The sequence below is a fragment of the Chrysemys picta genome, chromosome 1 (genome assembly GCF_011386835.1).
Source record: "Chrysemys picta bellii isolate R12L10 chromosome 1, ASM1138683v2, whole genome shotgun sequence".
Classification (NCBI taxonomy): Eukaryota; Metazoa; Chordata; order Testudines; family Emydidae; genus Chrysemys; species Chrysemys picta.
Window position 1 is genome coordinate 24,008,200 of NC_088791.1, and position 20,885 is coordinate 24,029,084.

A 20,885-nucleotide genomic window follows, 5' to 3' on the forward strand; every position below is an offset into this window, starting at 1 on the left:
TCCATTGAAGCTGTGCTACCCAGCCTGCAACTGCTCCTGGAACTGCCAGTGAGTGCTGTGGAAAGATAATACATCCCCAGGCTTTATTTGGCTTCCATTCTTATCTTTATAGGTCTAGCAGGGGGACAATATGCACCCCAATTGGCACCATCCACTCGTCCCCGAACCGAACCTACACACTGTTCATTTCTTTCCCTCATGCACATCATTATATCCTCCTACACACACACTTCACTGCTGGAAAGCAGGATCCACCTGTGGAAAGAGCTCTCTGCATGTGGACCAAAGGACACTGCTGGGCACTTACAAGGGTGAAGTTAATACAATTACCCTACACCCCAACCCACCCCAACCCATTCTGGGGTACCAGTTCCAGACAAGCCCTACCTGTTTTACAACTGTACATCTAGCAGGATAAATCAAAGGAATACAAATCTAAAGCATTGTACCTGTTACAAATTACTATCCCATACAGATTCATATTGCTAGCAATATGTTTTAAAATGGAACCTACAGACTCTTTTACCAGATGGGATATTTAGCACGATAGTTTCCTACAGTTAATGTCCGCCTGATATTAACTAATTCTGGAAACCTTAAATAATCCTGATGAATAGGGTTAAATTAATCTTGGGCCCTATTGATGGGGAAATATAATGGAGTCCCTTCCCCACCTCCTACAAGTATTTTGTAAAGTTAATAACAGATACAGACTATTAGTCCAGGGACTAAACCGGAGCCAGAGCCAGAGCCTGACAGTTGCCAGAGCTGTGTGTGTGTTCTTGTGAATATTAAGTTATTTATAAATTGAATCTTTATTATCAGAAGCTCAAGACTATCATTCCCATATTAACAGGGTGACCGCATTTTCTTATTTAAAAATTAGGACACTTTTAATGGGGCTGAGGCGTCAGCAAAGGTATGTGTAGAAGGATCTTGGAAGCTCAAGGTTGGGCAAAAGGATGGCATGCCTCTTACTCCCTATTCTCAGCTATCTACCTCCTTTCCCTTTTTTCACAACTAGAAAGCAAAACAATACATTGGTGGGGCAGGGGAAAAAAGCTATTCACCCTGAGTCCCTTTTACTGCCTTCACCTAGTGCCAGCTCATTTATGGCCTGATTTCACAGGATATGAGCACCTGCGGTTCCCACTGAAGTCTGTGGAAATACAGGCCATTGCTGTAGTAACCCAGATGTACAAACACTCTTTTCTTAACCTGTGTATTATATAATTTTTTAACATTAGCTTTAATAAAAGTTTTAAATCTGTTTTCTGCCCTATTTGTGGCAATCCCACAGCTACTACTGTTCTTTTAATCAGGCATGCTCCAAGTCCCATCTCATTATCTGCTCTTCTCTGCCATTTTAGGGTTTTATTTTCATTTTTCTATGCTTCTTTTTTATCTCTTTCCTTTTCCTTTGGCCCCAATCCTGCAGGCTGCCCCAAGTGAGCGGATTCCTGCACCCACATAGAATCCCACTGAAGTCCATATGAAACAGTTTGCAGGATCAGGGTCTTTGTCCTTTGCTTATCGAACCATCCTTCCCTTCCACGGGCACCCATTTCACTTGCTCTTATGTGCTATAGAAATGGTCAAAAACAAGAAATGTTTGTGAAAAATTTCATTGACAAATGCCATTTTTCATTCAAATTTCAAAAACATTTTACAAGTTCTAAACTACACGCATCTCTTCCACACACCCTACATCCCACCCTTCATTCATTCTGCATCCAATTTGCATGTTCCAGCATTCATATATTCAGCACTCCTCCATTCTGCACATCACATAGCACACTCGTGCAGAGGAGGTGGGAGGAGATCTCCATTCACCTTGCCTTTGATGGGCTAGGTCCACCAACATTCCAGCCAAAGTAGGGAGGTTTTCCCTGTCCCTGTTTGGCCAGTCTTCCCCTAGGAGGGAAATCCATCTCTTTAGGAAGTGAGACTTTTCTACATTTGTCTATAAAACCCAGGGATGGATGCCATCCCTTCATTTTCATGCTAGGAAATTCTACGTTGGGTGCATCTGAGTGTGGGGGCAGTATGGAGCAGAGGGCATTAGAGCAGCAAATATTAAATTGGGTGTGACGCAAGGGGAACATGGTGTTGAACAGCTGAGGCGCTTGGAATCAGGGAGCAGTGGGCATCCTGGATAATCCAGAGAGTTGGTGGCAAGGAGCTTGATTGTTGAGGGCAAGTAGGTATCAGTGAGGGCAGGGTCCCTTTTCTGCTCTCTACCTTTCTGGGTCCACCAACTGTTCACTCACCTACCCTATTGTTGTTCCCTACTCTTCTCAAACTTGCAGTCCACCCCTAGACTCTCTACAACGGGTATGGTCCACCTGAACTTTGATGGTGGGGGAGGACCTCCTTTTCTCCTGTGGTCCTGGTAACCAACCTTAGAAAACTTGTTCTGGGGCAATACTACCCGATAAACTGGAAGTTTGGGAGCCACTAAATCTGGAGCCACACGGTTCTGTCTGTGTACATACACAGTATTTGTGGTTGAACATATTAAGAGGGCCTCAAAATTCATAATTGTCAAGTTTTTCTTGCCACCATTTGAAGCCTGCTCAAACCAAGAATGTCTGATTTCATAACTAGATCTTCCAAATCCATCCACTGATCCTGCAAAGCATCCAATTCACTATTTTAGATGGATTTATATGCCCCTTCAATAACATAGTACCTAAGCACCTCACAATCTTTAATATGCTCAGACTCAAACTAAGTAGGGAAGTGCTGTTATCCTGCTTACAGATGGTTAACTATGCGTTAACTACTCAGAGGTATTTAGGTGCCTAACTCCCACTGATTTAGGCACCTAAATAACTTTGAGGATCTGGACCTAAGTGACTTGCCCCCTCACACAGGATCGTGTGGCAGAGCAGGGAGTTGAACCCAGGTCTCCAAAATCAAATACTACCATCCTAACCCCTGGATCAGCCTTCCCAGCCCCACCACCTCATTCCCATGCTCTGCTTTAACTGCTGGAGATGAGATGAATCAATGGGTGACTGGACCAGGAGGACAAGCAGGAAGCATGGGTAAAAGCAGGATGCATGAGAGGATTTCTCCACTTCTGCCTTCCCACTCTACTCACTATTATTGTTGTTTTTACCACAGGCCCACCCAGGGGCCGGGTGCTTGGCAGTACAGGCTGCACAGAAGCCACACTCCCTGCCCTGGGGAGCCTACAATGTAACCTGGCAAACAAGGGGCAGTGAGTGGTGGTCAGAGGAAGCAGGAGGGGCTGGAGGCGTTAGGCAGATCCGAGGCTGCGGTGGCTTAGTTTTGTGATGTGCCACCCCCCGCAGCGAGGACGGGAGTGAAATTGGGGTCAGCCAGGGAGCGGAGGGGGGGGGAGAATGTGGGCACTGGGGTGCAGGAGCTGGGATTAGGGGACTGCGCTGCAGCACCCAGTGGTCAGCCCCTGTGAGGACAGGGCTGCGGCCGGGCGGTGGGTCGAGGCCAGAGGAAGTGGTCCGGTAGGCGCTGCACTGGGCAGCCGGGCCGCAGACAGGGCAGGCCTGGTAAGGGAACTGGCCGGGGTCGGGACGGCAGCGATAGGATCCCAGCGCCGATCCATCCCTGCCGGGCTGCGAAGGGGAGGGGCCCCGCTGTCACCCGCTGGCTCCCCCGGCCGCCTGCTCCAGGGGTTGCTGCCCCTTCCCCATCCCTAGGCCGGGTGGGGAGGCTGCAGCTCCCTGGGCCTCCCTTTCCTCCCCACCCAGCCCACTGCTCTCCGCCTTCTCCCTGCCGTGCCAGCCAGCCTCTCTCTGGGTCTTCACTACCGGGTCAGGCTGGAGGCGAGCGTGATCAGCCACCCCCCTCCCTCCTCCAGCACACACAGCCCTGCCCCTCCTCCTGCTCCCCGGGCCGTCTCCATCCCTCCCTGCCTCCTCCCCACACCCCTCCCTCCTTCCCCGCCGCCAGTTACTGTACAACTAGTGCACACACACACACACACTCACTCACAGGGTCCCGGCTGCCGCAGCTGCCATGGATATCAGCTAAAAACACCCAGACAGACAGACTGACAGTCAGGGGCAGAGTCACCCCCACTCCCCACTTCTCCATCCTCCTCGCCACCCGGCGGCCACGGCTCCTGCGGTGCCAATCAGCCGGCCGGGAGCCGCAGCAGCCCCGGACCCAGCCCCCCTGACCCACCAGCCCCCGCCCCAAAAAGGAGCCAGGCTCAAGACCAGCACCCAGCACGCCAGGGAGACTCCGCCAGCCCATCCCCACTGCAATGTCCAAGGGCTTGAAGAAGAAAAGCCACTGGACGAGCAGGGTCCACGAGATTGTCCTAGGCAGGAACCAGGAGGGGCAGCTGGGCTTTGAGCTGAAAGGGGGCGCCGAGAACGGGCAGTTCCCGTACCTGGGGGAGGTGAAGCCCGGCAAGGTGGCCTATGAGAGCGGCAGCAAGTTGGTGCCGGAGGAGCTGCTGCTGGAGGTGAACGAGACCCCCGTGGCCGGGCTCACCATCAGGGATGTGCTGGCCGTGATCAAGCACTGCAAGGACCCCATCCGGCTCAAGTGTGTCAAGCAAGGTAAGGGCCGGGGCTGCGAGCTCCCTGCTGCTGCGCTGGGGAGCGGGGCAGGAGGGCACGGGGTGCAGAGGGGAGCGCGCCTGGGAAGGGGGGCGGCACGGGAGTGCCTAGGGCATGGGGTGCAATGGGGCGACGGAAAACAGCCGGCAGCCCCGTGGAACTTTGTTCTGGCAGTTTGACTCCCCGCCCCCGGGCAGGGGCCAGCACCTGCCCCCGGGGAGGATGCGAGGGGCAGCCCCGCCGCGTGTGCACGGAGGAATTAAATGTGCGTCAGTGACAGCCTGTCGCGTTTGCTGGGGCGCAGGAGGCGGCGAAAGTTTGCGAGGCCCCGAGCCGGGGCGCACAGGCACACACTGGGGTGCTGCAGACAGAGCCTGGGCCGGCGGTGGGGAAGCAGTGAGGCGAGCAGCGCCCCACACACACACGGAGCCGCACCACTGAGAGGGAGGAGAGGAGCCAAACATTGTGACAGGCGCTGAGGAACGATCGCGGCTGGGAGCATCAGCATCGACTAACCCACTGTGGCCATGCAGGGCACCAGCCTGTGCTGCGCAGCCAGAGGGGAGCCAAGGGGCTCTCGAGTGGCTTTTGGTCGTTCCTCGCGTGGTTCTTTAATATATAGAAAAAGTGGCCTGGAGGCTGAGTGTGGGAACTGGGTACCCCTAGCTCTGCTTGTCAGTGGGCGTGTTCCCCTGGAGGCAGTGACTTGCTGCTGCTTGTCAGGTCCTGGCACTCTCTTATGTCTCGTTATAGGAAAAGTCAGTCACTTTATCCCTGATGAAAACGATCTCCTGAGCCTGGGGAATGGGGATTTCATATCCTAACACCGGGGGGGAAAGGGTGCTTGCTCGCTGCAGGGACAGGAGAGACGTTCGAGGACAGAACCATAAACTTTAACCGGTCATCTATTTCTCCTTTTGTATAGAGAAGTGCTGGAGTAGTGGCTTAACAATATTCCAGGAAAGTGAATAGGATTAAAGATGTTGGATTTTCTGTGTAACCTTCTCCCCCCCCCCCCCTCAACTAAATTGGCTGGTAGGGAATGGTTAACAGAAGGTTTGGAACAAAGGTTTCTGCGACTCAGAGAAGGGTTTGTGGAGCAAAGCAGCTGTAAGCTCCAGTGAGAACCAAGTTCATAAGTGGTGCCTTGATGATGATGATGATGATGATGGTGGTGGTGGTGGGATGTGTGTGTGTGTGTGTGTGTGTGTGTGTGTGTGTGTGTGTGTGAGAGAGAGAGAGAGAGAGAGAGAGAGAGAATACTGCAGTGGAAATAAGTTTAATACCAGTATTCTGTGTCCAAAAAGAGCAACCTTGGTACAGATTGGGAGGCATAATGGACAGCTCCATCAGCTGCCCCAGACACTTCCTTAATATAATTTTGCAGTTGAATTTCATCATTTTAATATGTGGCCTATTTTTCACAGTGACTTCTATGAGATTTTCAAATGCTTGAAAAACATTATTAGCCTGATCCAAAGTACATTGGTACATTAAGCTGGCACAGGGGTCAATGCAGAGTACAGCAGAGTATTGTAAGTCATATCTTGAAGGACAGAAACGGCAAGGAGACATAATAGTTGATGCAATAAGATGAGAAAGGGGAAAGAGTTGAATCAATTCTACCTTGTTATACTGGGTCGCCTTTGGGCTCTGAGTGCTAGGAAACCTGCTATGGTGTTTTAGTTTCTAAATAAATGTAATGTGAATTAGTCTTGCCTTGACTGGTTTGTTGTGATTTCAGAAAGGGAGAAGCACTTTTCATTGAGTTGAAATGTCCAAAAGGCAGAGGGATAAGTAAATATATCTTTATCTGATTTCAGTTAATACCTCTTTTTCCTTTACAGAAAAACTTTAAGTAATTTTCTCAATTAATTTTAGTTTTTGGTTGTTTTCAGTTAATATATCATTATAGTACATGAAACAGTGTCTGTGTTCCACTTCCTCACCATTTTTCAAACTTTTTTTTTTTTTAGTAGAAGTGGTTAGTGATTCATTACAGTGTGTGCCATTTATAAAGATGTCCCTCAGTACACAGGTCAGTGACATGAGTCAGGACTTCAGTCTATTACTTGCAGTTCCTTGAATGAGATGCAGAAGGCTTGAGGTTCCATATACATTTCATTTATTAGGACTTTCACTGCAGTCCAGTCATATACTACAGTTTTGGACAGGCTCCTCAACACACTGGCCAGACAACCTAGCTATATTCTTTGAAGTTCTAACCATCTGCCCAGGTCCTTAGACAGAAATGAACTTGCTGGCTGGAATTACCTCTCCAAGGTAATTCTCAGTTTTATGCTAGTCTATACCCTTTACCTAGGGTGACCAGATGTCCCGATTTTATAGGGACAGTCCCGATTTTTGGGTCTTTTTCTTATATAGGCTCTTATTACCCCCCATCCCCGTCCCGATTTTTCACATTTGCTGTCTGGTCACCCTACCTTTACCTGGGGACTCCTGCAAAGGGAGTGGCTTACAGGACACAGCTTCTTTATTAAAAAGGCCATTTTTGTTTATATTTTGCCAACTGGATCCTTGCACACTGTATCTAGTCTCACTACTCTTTGGTTGAAGAACACAGACATTATATATTACATTTTCTCCCCCCAAATTACTTTTCCCAAGAGTGTTTTTCAATAGTGCGAGTAAGAAAGATGGGCAATAAAATTATTTATATATTTTTGTAACTTTATTCTCTTTTTAATTATAAAACACCTTTAGTGTTCTGGAACAAGGTTAGTGAGACTATTATAATCATTGCTGCATAATTTATCAATGATAGCTCTGTAATTTTTTCAGTGCACATATTTAATTAAAATAGCATGACCTTGAATGGACCATGTGACTCTGGCTTCTCTTTCAGAATAAATGCTGTCTTAGAGTGAAATCACAGTGAGAAATGTGCAGGTAGAACATTGCTATTTATAATGCGATACTAATGGGTCTTGTTTGTTTGAAAGTTTTTATAACTCAGCAATCAAAATTCACTGTTGGAGGAAATTTATGTATGACTAATTCAGTTTTACAGGCATTAGTTTAACTGTTTTGGAATTTCAGATGGGCAAAACTGCTTTACTGATTTGTGATTATTTATTTGGTGCTTGGTTACTTAAACACATACAGTTTTGAAATGGTAAAAAAAGTCAAGCTTTTATCCCATTAGTAAGCTAAATATTTTTTTAAAGTCCAAAGCATTAGCCCTCAAGTATTTCACATAGAAAAGAAGATCCTCTTAATGCAGAGTTGCTACATATCATCGGGTGGGGCAAACCTCATGGAAAAATAGTTAGCAGTCATGACCTTATGTTGAACATGGAGGTGTGGTCCACAATCCATAAGGAGTTTAATAGACAGAATTACTGCACAGCTTTGTACTGTGAAGATAAACACATAAGAATTTCAGTGTGATAGCAACCATTATCATTTATGTCCTATTAATAATAATCCACAGAGTAAGTATTTGCTGGAGATTATTTACTATTTATTGTGCAACTTCTCCATTATGACCTTGTTGGTAGAACCATGATGATTCTTTAAAAACATGTAACCCCTTTGGGGTTTAGAGAGCATGGCCCTTTAAATCTTTTTCCCAAGGGGGAGGGGAGAGTAAGAAAAAAGGAGGGAAACTCCAGGGGGCAGCGCTGGAGCTCCAGGGAGGGGGAGAGGCAGCCTGCAGGCCCTGAAAAAGTAAAGCAGCAGAGAACCTGCCTGAAGCCTGGGAAGGACAGGGCCAATCGGGGACACCCCAGGACAGGAGGCAGGAGAAGCACTGTGCCAGGGAGGAATCGCCCGAGAAGGACAGGCCGGAGCTGGACCCAGTATCACTGCTGCCCAGAGCTGCATGGGGCTGTGAGTACTGGGGCTTGGGACTCTGCATTGGGGACAAGGAGGGAGGTTGCTAGCTAGTTAAGTGGGGAGGTGGTCGCTCTGTGTGGCTTTGCAAAGAGCGGCAGAAGAGGGCACCGGAGGAGTTTGTTGGGGGAAAGTTCACTGGCGCCGAAGACGACCAGGAGCACCCAAGACTCACCACTGGACTGGAACTTTGCTCAGGACTCCTGAACTCTGTGTGCAGACACATTGCTCGGTGTCTGCCCTTCCAGACTGTGCTACCACTGGGACTGTGGGGCCTTGGCTTGTATGCAACCCTGTTTTACTGCTCCCCCTATATTTCCCCTTGTTGTTTTTCTCCTCTCATTCCTCTGTAAATAAATATTTCCCTTGTTATATCCACTCTACTTTTCCTGTGGGTGGGTGTGTTCACTCTGAGGGGTTTGGAACAGGTGCCCCTGGGATGGAAGGGATTTCTTCTGCTGTATTCCTGCGCACGCCATCTCTTGGCCAGAGCTGCCTGCAGAGCAGACTCCATCTTGGCCACGAGGGCGCTAAAGTTACAAACATATGGGGTGAAATCCTGGCTCAATTAAAGTCAATAACAAAACTCCCATTGGCATAAGTAGAGAACGATTTCACCCCTAGTTTTTTGAAACATTATTATATAAGTGTAGGAATGTTGAAAAGCTATGGAATTGTTAATCAGATCAAATTGTAATTGTAATGCATTATGAACTTCTATTCCAGAGTCATTTTGATGCCTAAAAGAATTCTAGTGAGTCCACAGATGAGGAGGAAATGCTGCCATTAATTTCAAACTTGGTAGCTTTTACATGTGAAATATTTTGGATAAGCTCCTGTATTATTCTTAAGCACACTGATGCTCTATATTTTGCTTTTTAAAAATACGTGTATAATAATTTTTAAAGTTCCTTTATTAACAATAAAAAATTATTATGAAGAGACCTTCCCCCTCACCCCCAGTAGGATGAGTAGCCAGGTTGTGCACTGAGGAGATCCATAAGAAAGAACGAATGGTGTCCCCAAATCCAACATCACTCTGTGGCCATTACTACAGCCTCCAGTTCCACAATAATGGACAGGTCTCTTCCCTTCCTACATAAGGTGCCACCATCCCAATGACGCTGGAACACTTTTTATAATGGGGATATTGAAAGCCAGCTAACGATACTGTGAAGCAGTGGTCCCCAAACTTTTTACCTCATGCCCCCACTTCCTTCTGTCCACACCCCTCCACCGCCAAGCTGGGGCTGGGAGCGGGGCCGTGGCTCCGGGAGGGAGGGGACCTGGACAGAGGTAAGGGAGCTGAGGGTGAGGCCACAGCTGGGGGCGAACATGGGGCTGGCAGTCGGGACCTGGGCGCGAGGCCAGGAGCAGAGCAGCCAGGCCTGGAGCAGAGCCCGGGATGCAGGGCCGGGAGCAGAGCCCCTGGCGCGGACGTGCGGGGCCAAGAGCGGAGCCTCAGGTGTGGACCTGTAGTGCTGCAGCACACCCCCGCGCCCCTAGTTCCCGCGCCTACTCACCATCCTATTATATTTTTGACTTCAGTCAGAAAGCTGCTGTGTGCTGGGCTGCAGGAAATCCTCACACAACTCTGTCATCGGCTGGGAATCCTAGTTTCCCAACCCTCCACATAGCAGAACCACATTGGATGATCTGAAACCAGGAATTTCTGAACTCAGGGAGGACAGAGTAGATTTTGCCTTATAATTATTGCCTGTGATCAAATTTCTGATTGGGGAAAAGCAATATTGGAATATTAAGGCAATCAAGTGATCTGACCAGCAGAACATTTCCAGTACTTTGTAATAACAGCTAACTGGTTAAGTGACTATAGTAAACAAAGTGATTAACTCAATAACAATTTGGATTCTTATTTTTATCTGTCTTTTGTTTTGCTTTTAAACTATCAAATTGATATCTAAACTTTAATCTGCAACTGCTTTAGCTCTTCAGTTCAGTGAAGCAGCTAAGTGCATGCTTAACTTTAAGCATAGGCTTAAATCCAATTGTAGTCAATGAGACTACAGTGAGGAAGGAGACAATTGTCTGCTTAAAGTTAAGCGTGTGTTTAAATGCTTTGCTGAAGAGAGATGGATTTAGGTACATTCTTAAATGTTTTGCTGAATTGGGGCCTTAGTTACTAAGAATAGCTTAGAGTGTAATAGGGTGATGGGTTTTTTTAAAATGTTTGTTAAAACTGTTCAATATGTACAAACTTTGTTGTATTTCAAACTTCTGCTTTGGAAATCTTTTTCACATTTTTTTTAAAATGGACGTTTTACACTTTTGATGCATGTTAAAAGTTAAGGAGTTAATATTTTCCTGACATAGATTTCTCCCTGCCCATTCTTCTTCTTGATGAATATAATGTAGGGATTTTTATTGGAACTTCTTTGGTTACTTAAATGCTTGAATAAAAATGTTTCTAAGTTCATGAAAATACTGTGTAAATACATATTGACCTTGCTTCATGTTATTTCTCCCTGTGTTTCTATATATATATTGCCTTTTTAAATGTAAAAATTGAAATAAGATTTCCTTCCACACATAAAGGTCATTTTTATTGGGCCAGCTAATTAATTTTTTTTTTGCTGGAAAATCACAGGTGTAATAAAGATTACATTAGTAATAAAAATCACAGGTGTAATAAAGATACATTAGTAATAAAAATTACTATGTGGTGTTTGAATAGCATGTACTACTTGAGTACAATAATGCATATCTATCCTTTGAAAAATATAGTACATTAAGATACTGTTTTTTCTACTTTAGAAAAAAGATCCATAACACTTTCGAATGTGATAGTCATACCTATTCATCTGGTCTGCTCTTAAAAATATAATGTTTTTGAGTTAGGCAAATTCCAGGAATGAAATCCAAGAGTAGTCCTCTATCATTCTTGCACTTGTTAACCTCAGTTCAAAGTCCATAGAAGTTTAGGTGTCTGACTTCTGATTCAGAGGGGGGATATTTTGACAGCTATTTCCTCCTCAGATGCTCTCTATCGGTATTTTGTCGGCACTTTTGCTGACAAAATACTTCCAGCTCTGCGAGCGGCATAAGCTTTGTCGGCAGGAACTGCCGCTTGCATTGGCAAAACTTTTGTCTTTTGTGGGGTTTTTTTTATGTACCCGCAAAAGACAAACGTTTTGGCAACAACGTCGCAGTATAGACAAGCCCAGAGACTGGTGTTCCATGTCAGGAACTCTCTGCATGTATTGGAGATAGATCTGATGAGTGCAATCCTGTGTCTCTGCTACTCAGTGGTCTTTAGGAGTTCCATGAATGAAGGGGCTAGGACTTTCATGATAGTGGATAATTTCACAGAAAAATGGAAGAGCTGAGACTCCAACTGCTATTTTTTGTTGCTTTGCTGAATTCCACTCAGTTAAGTTCAGGTCTCTTTTACACTGGTGTAACTGCTAATGCGATTGATGTCAAATTAAATTATGCTGGTGTGAGAGCAGAACTGGGCGTGAATTATTTCAGATACCCTAGAACTTCTACCTCTATTATTTCAGTAGCTATCAAAGAGGCACCAATTCCAGCTTCAATTTCAGTGTCCTTGAGCCTCTAACTTCCACGCTGTAGAGATGTGGAGCTCCTTGAGATGAAAAAATATCTTACTTAGCTAGTTTCTTGTATGCATCCTGGAAAAAGTACAGTTTTTGGAGGGACTTAAAAGAGGAGAGGGTAGTGGCCTTGTGGTCCAGAAGGGATATAGGGGGTGGTGTGGAAGAAATCATACAGGTGGTTGTGGGAGAAGCAGACAAATGAGGTTCTTGTTCTTTCCTTTATCATATTGGTATGAACTGATGAAAAATGAGGGGTGGGTGTCACTTTAGTAAGGAGGGAACTCTGTTTTTATTGAAGGTGACCTCAGAGCATTGATTTGGGGATTGACTGTTTTCCTCTCTGTACTTACTGTTCGGGGGGAGGGGGAGACACTCACCTCCATCCCACTTCTCACCACAAGTTGTTACTGGAGAATAATTGCAGAACTTAATCTTTGTTTCCCTAGGTACTTCACTCAGAATAACACTGCAGACCTGGCAAAAAAATCTTGTTTAGCTATATGGACCTCTCACTTCTGTAAACCAGGGGGAAAGGAGTAATGTGATTGATTTTATTTGAGTTATATTGGTGTAAAAGTGGTGTAAGTAAGAAGAGAATAGACTCTATATGGAGATCCTTTCTCACATATATGTGTGCCTGTAGGACCATCAGCTTAGTTTGAAGACTCCCACTAAATTATTATTGTTTAAATTATTTTGTCTTTCACAACATTGCGTTTAGAAGTGAATTTGGTTGTCGTATTAGTAATTGGTGCATCCTTTTCATTAGTGGAAGCTGTCTCTTTAAGAATAGGGTGGAACACTTGATTGTAGCGTCTATTTGCAAGAGACTGAGAGCAATGTTTAGGAGATATTGTGACTGTGTGTCCAGAGAGTAGAAATTGTATATTGCTGCTGAAAAGCCTTCTGAAAACGTAGCTTTGTTTATGGGCTCCAATCCAGGAGAATCTCTAGAAAGGTTTTGATGTGTTCTGTCTATCTCAGGTACTTATGTGATGCTCATGACAGTAGTATCTGAACATCTCAGAGTCTTTGTTATGCTCAAAACATCTCTGTGGGGTGGGGAAGTACTGTTATCCCCATTTTACAATTGGGGACTGAGGCATAGAGAGACTAAGGGGCAGATTTTAAAGGTATTTAGGTGCCTCAAGATGCAGATTGGTGCATTGTGGGATTTTCATTGATTTCAGTGGCAATTAGGGACCTGGGCAATTTTGAAAATACCACTAGGCATCAATCTACATCTTAAGGTGCCTAAATATATTTAAAATTCTGGCCTTAAGTGACTTGCCCGAGGTCACACAGGAAGTCTGTGGCAGAATAGGAAACTGACATATTTATATTGACCTAATCCCCCATTTAGACAGTGCTAGGTTGGTGGGAGAGCTTCTCCCACTGACATAGCTACTGCCTCTTGAGGAAGTGGATTAACTAAGCCAACAGGAGAGCTCTCTCCCATCAGCTTGGCGCAGCTGCATCGGTACAGGCACATATCTCAGGAATGCTCAGATCCAAGCAGGCTCTGAGGTTATAAGGCCGGGGGAGATTCCATCTCTGTGCAGAGGGCCAGCATGAGGACTATGCACTTGTTAGGTCTCTCTTAAATCCTCAACATTAGGAATTCAGTGGGATTTAAATTGTGCTGGTCACATTCACCACCCCTGAAGATCATTACTCCCTCCCTATCAGTTCCAGCTGCCTAATGAGAATTTTGTTCTTATGGGGTCAAGGTAATTTGTCCAATATCACAGACCCTGTCCTGTGAAAAACGGACTCAGAGGAAATATGCACTGAAGTCATAATACAGGGATAGGGCTTTTCCCAACTGACTGACAGTCAGTGATCCAGGGAAGAATTTTTAAATTGATATCTCTTTGGCTCAGCATAGAATCCTAGCTAGTCACTTTTTTTCTTTTTTTTAAATAAAGCTCAGAACTAGAGCAGCTTGAGGACAAAAGAGAAAAACTAGAAGTTGATTCTGCAGTTGTCACTAGCAACCATAGTAGATTAATAGAACAACTGGAAAAATTACAAGGAGCATATAATGGGCCAGATTATCCACTCTGTTATACCAGCAAAAGCCTGTGTAACTTTGTTAAAGTCAATAGGGTCAAATTGGTATCAAACTGTTGTTACAGAGTGGAAATTCAAGCCCAATGTATCTAATATATAGAAAAATGGTGCCAATTGCCTTTAATCTATCCAGATATTTATATCACACTCATTTATATCTGAGCACCTAATTGCATTGCTTGAACTAAACCGCAGAATATTACTTTTCTGCATTTTCTACAAAAAGAAAATCCCTGCGGCTTTGGGGAATGTGGGGAAGGTTTAGGAAGCATTTTCTTTGTATTTCTGTCAATCAGTTAGAAAATGGATTTCTTAAATGAATTAATGTGCATATTTCCTTGTATCAAATAAGACATATCTACTCCTGGGCAAAATTTTATAAAGCACATCTAGCTTCTGTCTGCAAAAGCAGGCATGGGACCAAAGGAAAAACCCTTTTCACCACATGTCGTTTCTGCAATATAGAAGTTGAGCTCCCTTTTTACGGTCAGATTGGCAGCTGAAGAGGTGCGCTGTACTTAGCTTAGCACTGTGGTATTAAAGTATATGAAAGTTTTGTCTGAAACTTGTTATAGATACACTCACTGAGCCAGTTCATTAGCTGGTGTTGGTTGGGGTCTGTTGAATTCAATGGAACTATGACCATATATGCCAGCTGAGGATCAGGCATGCTATTATAGATACCAGAGCCATAACTATGCACTTTGGCGCCTGGGGCAAGCAGGTATATTTGCGCCACCTACCAGAGGCGATGCATGTGGGGGGGAGTATGCAGGGTCACATGCTCCCCCCTGATTTTTTTGGTTGCGCCTCCCCCAACCCAGACAGGCTGGGTGGCCTGCTGACTTGAGTCAGGGGTGGAGGTGGCACTTCCTCCCTGAACTCCACCGCGTGGGCCTGGTCCCATAGGTGGAGTTTGACTTCTGTTTTTGGGGGGCATAGGGCTTAATAAAAATGTTTGTGGATAGAGAATATGGAAGTTAGACACACGTGTGTGTATGTGAAGTGGTTTCACGTTCACCCAATCACAGAACAGAGACAATGTGATATGATTTATCTGACCATTCCTTATTGAATAACACATCTTGATTTTTGAATTTTGGGCAACCCAGAATGCAAACATTAGGACAAGATATCTGTTGAATAAATGGGAGGAAATTATGATCTGCCTGTCTCTATCCCATAAATAGAAAAACGTGTCTCCATTTGCTGAATAAGTTATTCATTGAACTCTTGCAGGCTCTGGAGCGCCGGGACTGGTATACAATTTTTTTTTGGGGGGGGGGGGAGGCAATGCCCTTGGATGCTTCCCTGCAATCTCTGCACAGGCTGGTCCCACCAACCTCCACTGTGCCCAATTTTTTCACCCCCATGTACTTATGAGCCCTGGGCGGCTGTCCCGTTCACCCCGTCCTGGTTATGGCCCTGATAGATACAAGGGCCTGCTTCTTATTCACACTAAGGGCTTGTCTACGCTTCAAACGCTACAGCTGCATCTCTGCAGCTGCGCCACTGGTTGGCTTCAGTGTAGACACCACTCTTCCTGATGGGAGGGGTTCTCCCATCAGCATAGGTAATCCATCTCCCCGAGAAGTGGTAGCTAAGTCGATGGAAGAATTCTTTTATCGACCCAGCAGTCTACACTGGGGTGTAGGTTGGCTTAACTATGGTGCTCAGGGGGTGTAGATTTTTCACTCCCCTGAGAGACATAGTAAAGCTGACCTAATTTTCTAGTGTAGACCAGACCTTGGTCATTGCAAATGTAAATCACACCCACTTTAAGGCCCTTTTACACTGCCGAAATGACGCCTTAGTGAGAAAGAGAATCAGGCCCTTTGTAGTTTATCCTGTGTCATTGTGTTTTTTATAAGAATATCTAGCAGTATATTTTGTCTCATCAGAAGTATGTTACAAACTTAATCAAATTAAAATAAAATCTATACCTGCACATCATATTAGTGCACTCTTTCTGGACTGAAATACACAGCAGCTATTTAATAGCTTACAGAAGTACTACACAACAGAATAGGACAGGAAGTGGAGAACACATTGTCCACTTAAATTGTTAGGGGATTTTGGTTAGGCTGAGTGTAATAATTCAGGTAATTCCCTGCAAAGCTACAACATTATCCTTCTTCGGATCCCGCCTTAAATCTCACCTCTGCCTTGACACCTACAATACAGTGGTCAATGGTTAGATAATTGGTGTGCTATGACTATTAAGCATTCTGTTATGTTAACCATGATCGTTTCACTGTTACTTTGTCCTTCCTCCCTCCACCCATGTTTGTTGTATCCACCTGTTGTCTCTGATTGTGCACTAAAATTAAAAACTCTTTGGGGCACAGACTACTTTTTTATTACAGTAGTTAGTATAATGACTCTTATTTGGGGTCTCTAGCTGCTAAGGCAACACAAATAACAATAATAAATCAGGATTAAGCCACAACCCTATTTTTTAATGAAACATTTTTAACTGGGAACATTCTATACCACATTAGCCTGGTCTACACTAACAAGCTTTAAAACCGATACTTACTACTGGTGCAGATATACTGGCGGAAGCTGTACTGTAGACAGAATTTGGGCAGTATGGTTAGAAACTAAAGGAAAAAATGCCTAAGTCCTGGCTACACTGAGCTTCCAGCATTGCTACCCATGATTGAGCTCCCCTTGCAGTGAATTACAGCTATGAATATTGCTGCTATAAGTGTAACACTGACAGACCCCGGTTGTTAGCAGGCAGGATCGAACTTGGGGCCTCTGGATTTTAGTGCATGAACCTCTCTACCGCATGAGCTAAAAGCCAGCTGCCTGTTAGTTAAGGCTGTAGAGCAGACTCATTTTATCTCTTTCTCTTTAAGTGGTATCGATGCCACTAGATGGGACAGAACCCAGAAGGTGTGTGGGTTACATAAGTGCAGCCTGTTGGAAGGACCCTTCTCTGTAACATATATTGTTTGAACATTTCCTGAACAGTTCAGTTTTTCCCCTATAGTTTATCTGCTTCATTTACTTGTGAAAAGCCATTTTCCCCCCTTGTCAACTTTTAAAAGAACTGTAGGAATTTCTGATAAGCCAGTATAAAGAGCTGTTTCCAAACTCACTCTGTTTTGGTCATCTTCCAGTAAAAATAGCATAAAAGATTTCAGGGAAAAATGCAATGCAGCCCTGGAAGCTGTGTTGGGAAAATAAAGGAAAATCAAGATATTATTTTTCTTTTATTAGTTTTCAATAAGGGTTGCTAGATTTGTGATTCCATTGAATTTTTGTGTTATTCATGTGAAGGTGGGATACTGAAATAATTGTAGTTAATTCAGAGCCACTGAGCACAAAGATTTTTGAAATGCTTTCTGTAAATATCTACTGGAGATATTGGAATTTTTTGACCAGCCTTTATTTTATGAGGCATTGTAGCTGTTTTTTTATTGGCAGTAACATTAATGTGCAAGCATGTAAAAGTCTTAGGAAATAAAAAGCAAGAGAGTATATCCTGTATGTGAGCAAAGCAATACTCAAGGAGCTAATAGAGGAGGTATCTGAGCCTCTAGCTATTATCTTTGGAAAATCATGGGAGACGGGAGAGATTCCAGAAGACTGGAAAAGGGCAAATATAGTGCCCATCTATAAAAAGGGAAATAAAAACAACCCAGGAAACTACAGACCAGTTAGTTTAACTTCTGTGCCAGGGAAGATAATGGAGCAAGTAATTAAGGAAATCATCTGCAAACACTTGGAAGGTGGTAAGGTGATAGGGAACAGCCAGCATGGATTTGTGAAGAACAAATCATGTCAAACCAATCTGATAGCTTTCTTTGATAGGATAACGAGCCTTGTGGATAAGGGTGAAGCTGTGGATGTGGTATACCTAGACTTTAGTAAAGCATTTGATACGGTCTCGCATGATATTCTTATCGATAAACTAGGCAAATACAATTTAGATGGGGCTACTATAAGGTGGGTGCATAACTGGCTGGATAACCGTACTCAGAGAGTTGTTATTAATGGCTCCCAATCCTGCTGGAAAGGCATAACGAGTGGGGTACCGCAGGGGTCTGTTTTGGGACCGGCTCTGTTCAATATCTTCATCAACGACTTAGATATTGGCATAGAAAGTACGCTTATTAAGTTTGCGGATGATACCAAACTGGGAGGGATTGCAACTGCTTTGGAGGACAGGGTCATAATTCAAAATGATCTGGACAAATTGGAGAAATGGTCTGAGTTAAACAGGATGAAGTTTAACAAAGACAAATGCAAAGTGCTCCACTTAGGAAGGAAAAATCAGTTTCACACATACAGAATGGGAAGAGACTGTCTAGGAAGGAGTACGGCAGAAAGGGATCTAGGGGTTATAGTGGACCACAAGCTAAATATGAGTCAACAGTGTGATGCTGTTGCAAAAAAAGCAAACATGATTCTGGGATGTATTAACAGGAGTGTTGTGAGCAAGACACGAGAAGTCATCCTTCCGCTCTACTCTGCTCTGGTTAGGCCTCAGCTGGAGTATTGTGTCCAGTTCTGGGCACCGCATTTTAAAAAAGATGTGGAGAAATTGGAAAGGGTCCAGAGAAGAGCAACAAGAATGATTAAAGGTCTTGAGAACATGACCTATGAAGGAAGGCTGAAAGAATTGGGTTTGTTTAGTTTGGAAAAGAGAAGACTGAGAGGGGACATGATAGCAGTTTTCAGGTATTTAAAAGGGTGTCATAAGGAGGAGGGAGAAAACTTGTTCACCTTAGCCTCTAAGGATAGAACAAGAAGCAATGGGTTTAAACTGCAGCAAGGGAGGTCTAGGTTGGACATTAGGAAAAAGTTCCTAACTGTCAGGGTGGTTAAACACTGGAATAAATTGCCTAGGGAGGTTGTGGAATCTCCATCTCTGGAGATATTTAAGAGTAGATTAGATAAATGTCTATCAGGGATGGTCTAGACAGTATTTGATCCTGCCATGCGGGCAGGGGACTGGACTCGATGACCTCTCGAGGTCCCTTCCAGTCCTAGAATCTATGAATCTATGAAAGAGCGCCAGCTTTTGCTGTTCTTCAGATCTCATGGCCAAGTAGGTTCAGCTTGGTCAGTTGAAGACTTCCAAACAACTAGTTGCTGCAGAAATTGGTGAAGTTGGTGAATAGAGGGTGGCAGTCTTCCCTCTGAATTTATATGGGTAGGATTGGCAGAATTTCATTTATATTTTTTTATAATTTTGATAGATAATATTAATGTTTATTTTTAAACATTTTTTCAATGTTTATCAATTGAAATTTTCATAGTTGTGGGAAATTATGGCAGGGGCAGACAATAACAATTTAATGAGCATTGAGAAGAAAAATGTTAAAGCTTTATAATCATTTAAACACAAATTGTCAACATCACATGCAAAATATCAAAGTAAATACTCTTTACATCAAACCTAATAAGTTCTCAAGCAGCATTTTTCTTACTTTGTCTGTTTGTAAATTTAGATACTGGGTAATTATTGATGGAAATGTTTTTTGTTGGTTTGTGTGTTTATGGGAAATTGACATTTACCAACATTTGCCAATAAAAATCTAATCCTTCCAAGCCTATATATGGGTGCTAAGGAATGTGCTACTGGGGAAGCTGAGTTGCAGATGAGGTATGAAAACAGCGGTCTTTACATCTGTGTCTCTAGGCATCTATATTGTGCTCATTATAGTGATATCTGAACAGCTTCCATATTCTAAAAAACGTACACAAGATGATGTAACTGAAGATTCCATGATACTAATTATAGCTTGTTAACCTTGGTGTCATGGCCAAATTCCAATAAATTTCAATCCAAGAAATTATGTTTTGCCTGCCCTCATTCTTTCTGGAGTCTCACTCATATGGTATCCATCTTCACTTCCTAATATAATCTGATATATATTGCTTCTAAGAGGTGCTAATAAATTGCTATGTTTCCCCACAAAAGACTGCATTTTGGCCATGGATAAGGGTATAGTTTGTATAACATCTTAAATCTGTTAAACTCTCTGGGATGAGAGGAGCTCTCTAAAAGTGAGTTATCATTAGGATTAGAATTGTACTTCTCCAATACAATTGTTTAGTGTTCTTTTTTTAGTCTTGAAAAGAAATTAAGCCATCTCTGAGGGCATTCACTATATTATTAGTGTATTATGGTGGTGTCTACAAACCCTAGTTGAGATTGGGTCCCATTGTGCTTGCACTGTACGCACACTTAATGAGAAACAGTCCCTGCCCCAAAGACATTACAGTCTAAATAAATGGTGGGAGGAGGGATACAGAGGCATGGCGAGGTGAAGTGACTTGCCCAAAGTGCCACACCAAGTCAGTGAAACTGCCAAGAATAGACCCAGGTCTCCTGACTGCCAGTCCGGTGCCCGATGTACTAGAACACACTGCTTCCTCTATGGAGGGGGAGGGATAATTCAGTGGTTTGAGCATTGGCCACCTAAACCCAGCGTTGTGAGTTCAATCCTTGAGGGGGCCATTTAGGGAACTGGGGTAAAAATCTGTCTGGGGATTGATCCTGCTTTGAACAGGGGGTTGGACTAGATGACATCCTGAGGTCCCTTCCAACCCTGATATTCTATGATAAATGTAATGAGATTGTATTTTTGACAGTATTTTCCATTAAATCTGGTTTGGATTTATTCTCATCTTCAGATGGTTTCTTTGGCTTTTAAGGATGGAGGGTCAAAGTAGGCACCTCTCCATTGAAGTAAACATACACTTATACCAAAGGTTGCACTGGGTCTTGAATCTCTAAAGAAAAGACTCTTGTGCATTGGTCACCAGGAATCCTGCTGACTGCCAGAGTAAAAGATTTTTATAG

The 20,885-nt window shown here is 44.0% G+C and overlaps 1 protein-coding gene across 9 annotated transcripts in view; it reads left to right on the plus strand.

Moving 5' to 3' along the window:
* Positions 1 to 3,890: 3,890 nt before the first annotated feature.
* The window catches only part of MAGI2 (membrane associated guanylate kinase, WW and PDZ domain containing 2), a 1,106,753-nt gene continuing 1,089,758 nt past the window's right edge, over positions 3,891 to 20,885 (plus strand). For 4 of the 9 annotated variants that reach the window (XM_065554827.1, XM_065554858.1, XM_065554989.1 and 1 more), the window contains exon 1: positions 3,893 to 4,556. In XM_065554827.1, coding sequence (XP_065410899.1) covers positions 4,256 to 4,556 — 301 coding nt within the window. In that variant the 5' untranslated portion in view covers positions 3,893 to 4,255. Of the gene's footprint in view, positions 4,557 to 20,885 lie in introns of all 9 variants that reach the window. The other 5 variants (XM_065555069.1, XM_042859399.2, XM_065554906.1 and 2 more) reach the window with 5 other exon arrangements.